General features: G+C 37.7%; 1 protein-coding gene across 4 annotated transcripts in view; it reads left to right on the top strand.

Annotated features, from left to right (window-relative positions):
• Positions 1-12,562, top strand: part of LPGAT1 (lysophosphatidylglycerol acyltransferase 1) — a 60,373-nt gene that overhangs the window by 29,605 nt on the left and 18,206 nt on the right. For all 4 annotated transcript variants that reach the window (XR_007515243.1, XM_049868086.1, XM_049868084.1 and 1 more), the window contains exons 5-6: positions 960-1,233; positions 4,656-4,782. Coding sequence is in view for 3 of the 4 variants with exons in the window: in XM_049868086.1 (XP_049724043.1) it covers positions 960-1,233; positions 4,656-4,782 (401 nt within the window). In the remaining variant the exon portion in view is untranslated. The remainder of the gene's footprint in view (positions 1-959; positions 1,234-4,655; positions 4,783-12,562) is intronic.

The raw sequence follows: 12,562 nt of genomic DNA, 5'->3' as shown, positions 1-12,562 counted from the left end.
CAGTTGAATCTCATCACACTGGCTTGTCTGGACTACTGTGATAGTCTCCTCACTTTAAGTTAAATAAGATCGTGACATTTCCTCATTCAAAACTGTCTCATGACTGCCCATCCCAAACTCCTTATCATGCAAAAGGCTGTTCTTATTTGACCCTGCCTTCCTCTCCAAGTTCATCTTCCTACCGCTGTCTTCCCCACTCACCGTGTTGCAGTGGCCTTTGAACACATGAACCTCGTTGCCACCTTAGGCTGTTGGCCATTTTTGTTCTCACTACTTTGCCTCTCATCTTCACAGGGCTTGTTACCTCGTGTGATTAGCTCCTTGCTCTAATGTCACCTGCTCAGAGGAACCCCCTGACCTTCTTGACCCTGTTTATTCTCTTACCCCTTCCTCCCTAACACATATCACTAATTGAGTTTTCGCTCCTTATCTACTGTCTTGGTCACTAGAATATAAGCTTCAAGAAGGTCTCTTATTTATTCCTGTATCTCCAGTGCCTGGCAGTTAGTAGGCACTCAGTACGTAGTTAAACCCTGGTGGTGTAGTGGTTAAGAGCTAGCTATGGCTGCTAACCAAAAGGTTGGCAGTTTGAATCCACCAGGAGCTCCTTGGAAACCCTGTGGGGTAGTTCTGCTCTGTCCTGTAGTGTTGCTATGAGTCAGAATTGACTCGGTGGCAGTCGGTTTGGTTTTTGGTTTTCAGTATGTAGTTGCTGAGTTGATGAATGAATGAATTTTGAGGGGCAGTCAGAGCAATTTGCTTTTCCTTCAGAAAAGGAAGGGTTCATGTGAAGGCTAGGAGCTTCTTCTCTATTTTTACTATTGTGGTCAAAGGGGAACCAAGTGGGGGAAAAAATCAGTATTCTGTGATTGGATCTTAATTTATAAGCTGCTATTTCTGTTTAATTTTATGGTATTTTAATTTCAGATATGCTTATTACATGTGTGTGTACCTTCTAGGGAAAATCTCATCGTGACCAACAGCTGCTGCTTCTCAAGAAGCACCTAGAAAACAATTATAGGAGCAGAGATCGAAAATGGATTGTATTGTTCCCAGAAGGGGGCTTCCTCAGGAAGAGGCGAGAAACAAGTCAGGCATTTGCCAAGAAAAATAACTTGCCATTTCTTACACATGTCACCCTGCCAAGGATTGGGGCAACAAAAATTATTTTGGGTACGCTTGTAGCACGACAGGAAAACGGAGCTCCAGCAGAAGGAGGTGCTAAAGAACTAGGTATGGTGGTTTTTAGCATTTTTTTCCTTTGTGGTAGTGAAAAGATTTTCTGAAGCTCCATAAGGTGACATAGTTGTTATTTTTTATAGTTACAGTTTTTGTCCAATAGAAATAATACTCAAGGAGAAGCTAAAAATATAAGTAATTTTTTATTTTTACATTTACAGAAGTAATCTATGCTTACCATAATTTATCCACATAAACCAGAAGTGTATGAAATAGGGCTATCTTTCCCCTACCCTGCCTACTCGTTTACTCCTGGCTGTTCCATTGCGGTAGTGAACATGCCTGTAAATAAGTCTTTATGTACTCGTGGACCTATTGCTGTGGTATAGATTCCTAGAAGTGAAATTGCTAGGTTAAAAGGTAGAGGTATAGAAGTGACTAATAAGTTTTTTTAAATTAGCCAGTAGAAATAATGATGTTTTTCACTTAGTCAAATTAAGGAATTGTTTTTGATATGGAGAATCAATTCAGTGCAGTTGGGTAGTGTTTACTAAAAACCTTAAGAATGTTGATGAATCACTCAGTTGTGTAACTACTAATAATACTTGTTAGAAGAACATAATCTAAAAATCAAGTAAAAAAGTTGATGACAGCATTATTTGTAATAGCAAAGAATTAGAAATAGCTTTGATAGCTGGTAGGGAGAACGGATAAGTAATTATCAAATATCCTCATAATGGAATGCAATACAGCCATTAAAATGGTGGTTATGGATAGTTTGGGGCTTGGAAAAATGCTTGTGCTATAACTGTTAATAGGAGTCCTGGTGGTACGGTGGTTAAGCACTTGACTGCTAACCGAAAGGTTGGCTGTTTGAACCTACTAGCTGCTGTGCAGGAGAAAGACGTGGCAGTTTGCTTCCATGAAGATCACAGTTCTAAAAAAAAACCCTATGGGCAGTTCTCCTCTGCCCTGTAGGGTAGCTTTGAGCCTGAACCAGCTCAACAGCAAGGGATTTTTATAATGTTGACGGAGCGGGGAAGCATCCAGCTGTTGTGGCAGCTGGCTGAGCGCAGATGTGTAAGCAGTAAGACAGTGGGGAACGAGTGAAAGGCACCAACATACAGTGATTGCTTCTCTGGGGTGATTTTTCCCCGTTGCCTAATACTCTTCTGAATTTTTCCCTTTTTTTTTTTAAGTAAAGAGCATATATTGCTTTTACGATCAGAAAAAAGTAAACCACACTCAAAGAAGCAAGTATCTTGGAACATAACCTGGGCTGTTTTAGAGAAAATATTTGTACCAGTAGCTTAAAGGCAGTTCGAACAAGTTTATCTAAGATACCACTATGATACTTTGGTGATAAATTGTAAAGAAACTCACTAGCCATGTTTCCTTAGTAGCATTTTGCCGTTTCTTCTAATATTCTTTAGGGAAAAAAATTGAAGTGTTCCACCCTCAGAAATATGTTTTTGAATGACAATGAGGACCAGACATAGATATAATGCCCGTGAGATTGCACTGACCTTCCCTTGCTTTTTTTCCAAGGAGTTGCTTGGCAGTGAGCTCTCTTAATCTTTCATCATCTATTAAAAAGACAAATTCAAAGAGTCTTTTAATAGTAAAAATGAAAGTTCAGAATAGCTTCACTGCTGGAGAGACACTGTGGCATGTGAGTCAAGCCAAAACTTGAAGCTGCACGTCTTCCAAGTAGGATTAGCTGCGGTATGCTGTGTTTGACTAGTTCACCCAGCGCGTGCCCTGTGGGCCTAAATCTCAGAGATGGGGCGTTTGTACTGATAGTACAACAGTGAAGAAAATGTGTTTTTCCTTTGGAGAGAAAACATTTCTGTTCATAACCAAAGCAAAGTGGTGTATTTATTCTACTTAAGCATTTTTATTGTAGCTGCTTAGGAAAATCATAAGAATTTCCATAGAAATTCTACCAAGTTGGAAACTAGTTTTACCTGTATTTTGCTATTTTCTTCTTTACAATTTGGTGTTTTGCATTTTATTTTCTTTAGTGTGTATTCATTTTTTTTAGTACTTTATTCCATGTATTTTAATATTTGATCCATAGACACATACCAAAATTAACTTGTATCTAATTAACTTTAAAAGGGTTACATAGGATTTTTTATTATATTATTTAACATATTTTAGACTGAACTCTGGAGATTTTTCCCCATCATTTTATTATAAGAAATTTCAAACATCTGTAAAAGTTATAAGAATTTTAAGTGAACATCCATGAACTGACTGACAGCATTTTTAACATTTTACTGTGTTTGCTTTATCACATCTCTCTCCATCCATCTTTCTATCCGTTAATACATGTTGGCTTTTTTTTTTTTTTTGATACGCCTCATGATAAGTTAGAGACATCAGTATACTTAACCCCACAAATTTCAGCATGTATACACTGATCATCTTTTAAAATGTTTATATAAACTCTGTTCCTTTAGCAATATTTTTGTTGTTTTATATTTGTATATATATATATATTTTTTTTTTTACTTTTTTCTTTTATGGTTTTTTTCTTTTTTCCTCTTCAGGATGTGGATCTAAAACCTTTAAAAAAAAATTAAAGTCAATTTTCAATTATTTGACAAACAAAAGTAATGTATCATTGACTCCTAATGTATATTTGGGCCTTTTGTTTAAAAATAAGTTTCTTTTTTAGGGATTTCTTAGGAACTTCACACACACAATAGATAATTGCACTTTAAAGTCTGGCTGTTGGCATTCTCTGTGAGGATTCCCCTCTACACTTTTGTTCACCTTTGTGCTCCCTGCTGGAATGGAGACGGTATGCAGAGGAGCTAATAGAACTTCCCTGCCTGCTCTCCCCAGCTGTAGTTGCCTCTTGTACCTTCCAAAGGGTAGGGAGGTTAACGCTGTATTGTAGGTAACTTTCGTGAAAACTGGGGGAGTGTTTTGTTTTGTTTTAAACAAGAACAACAACTAACAATTATGTATGTCAATAAAATGCTTAATTTTGTTGCCTTATTCTAGAATTTATTTATGTTTCCCAAGTATTACAAATCTTGGTCTCTGTATTATTATATTTAGTGAATGGATTTGTTTTGTTTTTAAGGCTGTTTTCTACTTTTGTGATGTGATACTTTAGCTTCTGACTTTTTTCCATAGGCCATTTTTTATGAGTGATAAAATATGAATTAGACCTTAACAGTACGTAATTGTATTGACTACTTGAATGTGCAAGTCCAGCAAATAATAGTGCTGATATTTGTTAGTTTGTTTGAGATTTGTCCATTCTATAATAGAATAGGAAATGCTCAATTCCATCCTAAATGTGTTATGTAGAATAGTAGCACCAAAGTCCACCCTGTTTTCTTAAAGCAGAAGGCATATCGATATGTTTTGCACCTGCCCAGTCAACCTATACCATGTTATTTGTTGTAAATAATACAAAAATTGACCCAGTTTTAAGTCTTTTTTTTCTTTGTTCTTAGACAGCAAATCAAAAGGCCTCCAGTGGGTGATAGATACTACCATAGCTTATCCCAAAGCTGAACCCTTAGATATTCAAACCTGGATCCTTGGCTACCGGAAACCAACAGTCACACATGTACATTACAGGTAGGAGATCTATGCTAGAATTCAGCATGTATCTTATATAAAGTACCGCCTCAGGCAAGTGTGCGTATTTTAACATTTAATTTTTAATCGGACGGTGGAAATAATTGGCTCAAAAGTAATTCTAATGCCGAATTTGTAATACAAAAATTTCATTTAAAGTTGTTATTTTTACCGATTGATAAAGGCCTCCAAAAATGGCATTCTAGAGCCACTATGATTATTCGATTGCCTGACATTCTTGAGTAAAAGTAACTTAAAGGTCAGACATCAAGGATAAATTTATACTCATTTGGGTTGAGTAAAAAAAAATCTTTAAGCCACATAAGATGGTAATTTAGATATAACTTATACTTTAAGATTTTTAATATTTTAATATGCCCTAAGTTCAGAACCGACACGGTGGCAGTGGGTTTGGTTTGGTTTTGGTTTTAAGTCATTTTTGCATAAACAATCACAAAAGCATCTATTGAATATCTACTCTGTGCTAGGTTCTTGAGATCTTTTTATATAAATTTCTTTTTTTAAAAGAACTTTGTATCAATGTGTGTAGGTATTTATATGCAAGCATGGTGCTGATAAAACCTGAATAAATTTGATCACTTTATGGGACATTTAACTTTACTGTATTTCCTGCTCAAAGCCTCAACCCATGCCAAATAACTGAACCAATATGAGGAATTGGTCCCAAGGAAGATCGCAATTGCTGTAAAAGCCCTCAATTCAGACGGAAAGCTTCTCAAATTATATACCCATTGATAGTAGAAAAGTAGCATATTTCTATATGTGAAACCATCAGAGTTTTACAAATGTAAGAACAGAGTTGGAAGAATTTTAAACTTAAATGTTATAGTTTGGGTTTCATATATATAAGGGATGACTACAAAATGACAGTTGATTCTAGCATGTGACTCACGTTGCTGAATCAGGAAGTTCACGTGTAAGATAAGAAAGTAATTCTTGATGACTGTTACCTGACGCCATTCCGTGTATTTTGGCCATTTTATTTTATCTACTGAGCACTTACTATGTACAAGGCCATGTGCTAGGCTCTGGAAGGGTTTCTCTTAGGACAGTTATATTTTCTTATATTTTAAACATAGCTAGCCTTCAGTAAGTCTTAAAATTGTAATCTATAAATGAAGCTCAGTTCTAATGCCCAAGCCAGGAATACATGACTGTTGGATTTATGTAGATCTGCCTAGGAGATCATACCCAAAGAGAACTGAGAAAAGGAAGACAACATTCTATTGTATAGACATTCTATTATAATTGACCCTGCTTTTCTTTTTTAATCAATCAGTAGAGGAAATTTTAGTTTATAGATACTCAGGGGAAAAAAAGAATACAATCATAAGGGGTCTTAAATATTGAAGACATTTTTCATTTTCAGCAAAATTACTGTAACAGGTGCAAATACAAGGCCCTTTAATTCAGTTGAAGCAGAATTTGTAACCTGGGTCTTATGGATCTTACTCAGAGTGTTTGAAGTAAATCTCTATGCAAAATTTTATGTATGTTTGCAGTTTTCTGCAGAGAAAATTCATAGCCTTCACTCTATTCTCATAGGGATATGTGACCTAAAAAAAGATTCAGGACTCCTAACATAAAGATCAAAACCAAATAATAGTAGATGAGGAATGATTAATTTGATACAGGAAAATACTTTCATTAAGAAGCTTCTCAAATACATTTCTTTATAGAAACTATTACCAGACACAGACATAATAAATAAAATTCCAATGTGTTAGATTAGCAGAGATTAAGTTATGATGTAGAATTATACCCCAAAATATTAAAGTACAATTCATACCTGATTATTTATAAATGCATACATATGCATGCATACACACATACATACATGTATACACATACCTACATATATACACACACATACATATACACACACATGCGCACATACATGTACACATACATACGCGTGTACACGTACATACACACATATACATACATACACACATACATACCCTAAGGGTCTTAGGACAGGTATGGAGACATACTTTCTTTTCTTCCCAGAAATGTCATAGAGAGATTTGTCTCACCAATGTTAGGAAAGGAGAAGGACCTGTGTCAGATAGGAAAAGCAGGACAAGTGGAGCGGGCAACGGCGAACAGAGGTGTCCTGGTGTACCTGTCTTACATCAGGATGGTTTTGAGGTTTTGTGAGAAGCTCATGAGAAGGGACATGGGCTATGTCTTTAGCAGCTTCCAGGAATAAGTGTTTATGAGTCATAGCTTGACCAAGTCTCCTCATGCTTTGTTCTAGGCCATCAGGACACCGTGGGGAATAGGGAGAAAGAGATTGGTTTGAGTGTCAGACTCTCCAGTGGTTTATAATATTTAAAAATTTTTAAACAATGATCAGATCTTTCCAATTGTCCTGTCCTAATACCAGTTTCTCTTGAGTCCATTCTGACTCATGGGAACCCCAGGCGTGTCAGAGCTCCACAGGGTGTTCACGCCTGTGACCTTTCAGAAGCAGATCTCTAGGCCTTTCTTCCAAGGCACCTTTGGGTGGGTTCAAACCCCTAACTTTCAGTTAGTAGCCCATCACACAGCTGTTTGCACCATCCAGGGACTCCCAGTCACCTATATTTCCTGTAAATTGGTAGATAGATATATCAACGCTTCGTCAGATTGAGGTTTGAATTTGTTTTTGAAAGCTTTCTGTTTGAAGTAGTTCTTGAATGCTGTTATTAGTCTAAAATTTTAATGTAAATATATCCAATGTTTTGAGGGAAAAAAAAGTACCTCCTCATACTCTGCTTTTTATACCATCCAAACGGGGGAACAGAATAAGACATTAATCTGAACATACAAAAAACTAAAACTATTTTTTTTTTAAACTCCAAACAATGTTGTAAGGAATTTCAATTTAGTATCGAGGCCATTTTTGGCCTGTAACATATAAAGAAGATTGATAAAGAGGATTGATTTTGCTTGGGTAGTCTCATAGCAATGGTATAAGAAGGTCCATAGTTTTATATTGTTTGGTAAACTATTAAAGCAGCTCCCCCCCAACCCCCACCACCGCTGGTGTCCCAAGCTATAGAATTGGGACTAATTAAGCTTCACTAAAAAATGAACTGTAAATAACCCATTGGGATGATTGATTTTCTACATAGAAAACTCAAGAAACTGAGTTGACCATCCATTTACAGAGTTCAACAATCTTGATATAAAATCATTATAGAAAACCAATGATGTCCTTTTATCCTGGCAATCTCATCTATGCCAAGAAATATGGAAGATAGCTTCCTGGCCAACTGACTGGAAGAGATCCTTATTTATGCCTATTCCCAAGAAAGGTGATCTAACCGAATGTAGAAATTATAGAACAATATCATACACAAGTAAAATTTTGCTGAAGATCATTCAAAAACAGCTGCAGCAGTATATCAACAGAGAGCTGCCAGAAATTCAGGCTGGTTTCAGAAGAGGACGTGGAACCAGAAATATCATTGCTGATGTCAGATGGATCCTGGCTGAAAGCAGAGAATACCAGAAGGATGTTTACCTGTTTTATCGACTATGCAAAGGCATTTGACTGTGTGGATCATAACAAATTATGGATAACATTGCGAAGAATGGGAATTCCAGAACACTTAATTGTGCTCATGAGGAACCTTTACATAGATCAAGAGGCAGTTGTTTGGACAGAACAAGGGGATGCTGATTGGTTTAAAGTCAGGAAAGGTGTGTGTCAGGGTTGTATTCTTTGACCATGCATATTCAATCTGTATGCTGAGCAAATAATACGAGAAGCTGGACTGTATGAAGAAGAACGGGGCATCAGGATTGGAGGAAGACTCGTTAACAACCTGCGTTATGCAGATGACACAGCCTTGCTTGCTGAAAGTGAAGAGGACTTGAAGCACTTACTAATGAAGATCAAAGACCACACCCTTCAGTATGGATTGCACCTCAACATAAAGAAAACAACAATCCTCACAGCCGGACCAATGAGGAACATCATGATAAACAGAGAAAACATTGAAGTTGTCAAGGATTTCATTTTACTTGGATCCACAATCAACAGCCATGGAAGCAGCAGTCAAGAATTCAAAAGACTCATTGCATTGAGCAAATCTGCTGCAAAGGACCTCTTCAAAGTGTTGAAGAGCAAAGATGTCACCCTGAAGACTAAGGTGCGCCTGACCCAAGCCATGGTATTTTCAATCGCATCATATGCCTGTGAAAACTGGACAATGAATAAGGAAGACTGAAAAAGAATTGACGCCTTTGAATTGTGGTGTTGGTGAAGAATATTGAATAGACCATGGACTGCCAGAAGAACGAATTAATCTGTCTTAGAAGAAGTACAACCAGAATGCTCCTTAGAAGCAAGGATGGCGAGACTGTGTCTTACAAACTTTGGACATGTTGTCAGGAGGGATCAGTCTCTGGAGAAGGACATCATGCTTGGCAAAGTACAGGGTCAGCGAAGAGAAGAAAACCCTCAACGAGGTGGATTGACACAGTGGCTGCAACAGTGAGCTCAAGCATAACAACTATTGTAAGGATGGCGCAGGACTGGGCAGTGTTCCGTCCTATTGTGCGTAGGGTTGCTATGAGTCGGAGCCAACTCGACGGCACCTAACAACAACAATGACAACATTCCCAGAAGCAGCAAAACTGTAAAATACCTGAGAATATAACTTAACAAAAAAAATGTTCAGGACTTTCATGAAGAAAAATACAAAACTTCATTGAAGAGCATAGAAAATTGGAATAAATGGAAGGAGGTACTGTGTTCATGGAGAAGACTTAGAATTATAAAGATGACAGTTCTCCCAAATTAATCTATAAATTTAATGTAAGTCTAATCAGTTTTTTCAGGAAATTTGACAAAGTAATTCTAAAATTCACTTGAGAGAGTAAAGATAAGTGAATAGCTAAGATAATTTTGAAGAAAGATGAATAAAACAGGTACATTCTTACTGGTAGATACCAAGGCTAAGTATAATTAAAATGGTGTAGTATAGAGGCAGGGCCAGATCAATGGAAGTATTAGAAAATGTAGATTTATTTGGGAACTTTGTATGGTTGAGTAAGCATCATGTATGAGCTGAAAAATGATGAAGTCTTCAATAAGTGAGACCAGTAAATTGAGACCATTGGCTTTACAAATGAGTAAAATAAAATTAGAATTTTACCCCGTACCATACCAAAAAAATAAATTCCAGATGGATTTTAACTCAGCATCAATAACAAGATTCTAAAGTATTGGAAGAAAATACAGGGGACTCTTAGTGTCCTCACAATAGGGTAGGCTTTCCTTACAAGACACAAAAATTAAAAATCACAAAGGAAAAAGATAAGTATGACTATATCAAAATTAACAACTAGAGTTTGCAAAAGAAAGGCATAAACAAAGTTGAGGTGTTTGAAATGCATATAACAAGAGTTACTGTTAAGAGCTTGGCTGTTAACCAAAAGGTCAACAGTTCAAATCCACCAGCTGCTCCTTGGAAACCCTATGGGGCAGTTCCACTCTGGTCTATAGGGTCACTATGAATTGAAATCAAGTCAACAGCAATGGGTTTGGTTTTTTTGTTTGTTTGTTTGTTTTATATATGTAAAAGTTTCTAGAGATCAATAATAATTTTTAAAAAACAGAAAAGAGAACAAAGGATATGAAAAGACTTTATAGAAACAAAAATATATGAAAAGATCAGGGAACTGCAAAATAAGACAAAATACTTCTTCACTCATCAATATCAAATATTGGCTAGAGAGAAACTGCTGCAGGGAAAATGACACACAAATTGGTGCCCCCAGTTTGAAGAGCAGCATGGCAGTGTCTCAGGCCTCAGTGACATAACAGTTCTACTTGGGTCTACATATCCTAGAGAAAGACTGGGATATTAGGGCAGCGTTTTTGTAAGAGACAATACTGGAAGCGACCTAAAATATCCGTTGGTAGAAGAATGGCTAAAAAAAATGTGTATTCTTCCAAGGAATACAGTAAATGGGATTTTATATTTGATGGTCTACTTGACTTCTTCACTACGATATCATAATCATCTCTAAACTTGAATTATGAATTTTCCTAAAATGTGTGTACTCCTCCAATAGCCTTCCCCTCTCACTTGATAGCAGCTCCCATGCTTCGCAGCCTTGCCGCCATCCTTATCTTCCCTCTCCCATTCCACATCCACTCGTTCAGCAGATCCTTTTCACCCTGGTCCAAGCCACCACCCACTTTACCCTGCTCTTAATTACTGCATCGCCTCCCGATTGGTCCCCTGATCTTACCTCTGTCCCCCTAGAGTGTATTCCCAACATAGTATTCAGAGTGATGCTTTTAAAATCTTAGTCAGATCATGTCAGTCTTAGGGTCAGAATCCCATCCGAAAAGCCAGAGGGAGACCTTCTAGTGGTGTCTAAGGCCTGTTTGACCTGCTTCCTCCTCTTCACCTCTTTGAACCCTTTCCTGTTACACCCCTGCTTCACTCTGTGTCAGTTGTACTGACTTCCTTGATGTCGTTGAACATGCCAGCACAATCCTGCATTAGAGTCTCTGTACTCCTTCCCTCGTACATCTGCGTGGTTGATTCCCTCGCTTCCTTCAGGTTGTTGCTTGTAGTCACCTTTTCACCCTCCTTCAAATTGCAGCGGTCCTCCTAGCCCAGTATGATGGCAGTGGTCTGAGATGATCTCCTAATTGTGTTTCTTATATTTGAGAATTATAAAGGTGCTTTTGAAGCCCATGCCATAGAGATAACATAACATGACTTCTTAGTTACCAGAATTACATCCTAAAAACCGCACAAGGAGCCAGAAATCGTGTACCACGTGTCATAAATTAAGATGCGCCTTTTTTTCATATCTCTGAAATCGGGAGGCATCTTAAACTCAGTATGAGAAAGCGTTGGTCGTAATTTAATTGGCTGCTTGCTTAGGTGCTAATGATATCTGCTTTGGGCTTTACCATCCTCAGCTCCAGCCCCAGAATCACTCCTGGGAGTGAGGCCTGTGAGGGCTCTTGAGCTGAAAGTGGATTTTTTTTTTCCTAGCAGAAGCAAACAGTATACCCTATCTTTACTTTTTCTTATGCTAGTATTTTCTCTATCGTAGCTTATAATTATTGCTCGTTTTACCACCACTGTTGCCTAATAAGGAGCCCTGGTGGCACAGTGGTTAAAGCACTCAGCGGCTAAGCAAAAGGTCAGCAGTTCAAACCCACCAGCCGATCCAAGGGAGAAAGACGTGACAGTCTGCTTCCATAAAGATTCACAGCCTTAGAATCCCTGTGGCGCAGTTCCAATCTGTCCAGTGGGGCTGCGTGAGTTGAAATTGACTTGATGGCAGTGGGTTTGGTTGTTTGGTTTGGCTGTCTGAAAATGCTCTTCTTTTTCCTTCCTGCACTTCTTAGCATCTCTTGTTTTCTGTGGCTTTGTCTCCGTGTCTTGGCTTTCGCCTGGAAGAGGCTGGGCTTTCTAGCCATCAGTCACAATTCAGAGCTACCAGTTAGAAAATAGAAAATAGTACAGTAAGTTTAATCTCCAAGGTTTTAGTTCTGCTTGACTGTTTTTATTAATGTTCACCACCCACAAGATCTTTTTTTTCCCCACACCAGCAATTTTGCCCTTTCCTTAAAAAAAAAAAAAAAACTTCTTAGTTTGGCACCATTAAGATGCTGGAGGCATCAAATAAACGGCCTCAGCTGCAGTTTGACTGTGTTGTGGACTGAATTCTGTATTTCTGTAATGAAGCTGAAGATTTAAAAGAGGTGAACCGTCATTTCAAATAAGCCGGAATC

Source organism: Elephas maximus, chromosome 24 (assembly GCF_024166365.1).
Source record: "Elephas maximus indicus isolate mEleMax1 chromosome 24, mEleMax1 primary haplotype, whole genome shotgun sequence".
Lineage (NCBI taxonomy): Eukaryota > Metazoa > Chordata > Mammalia > Proboscidea > Elephantidae > Elephas > Elephas maximus.
The sequence above is the reverse complement of the archived record's forward strand: the minus strand, read 5'-3'. Positions and strand labels throughout refer to the sequence as shown.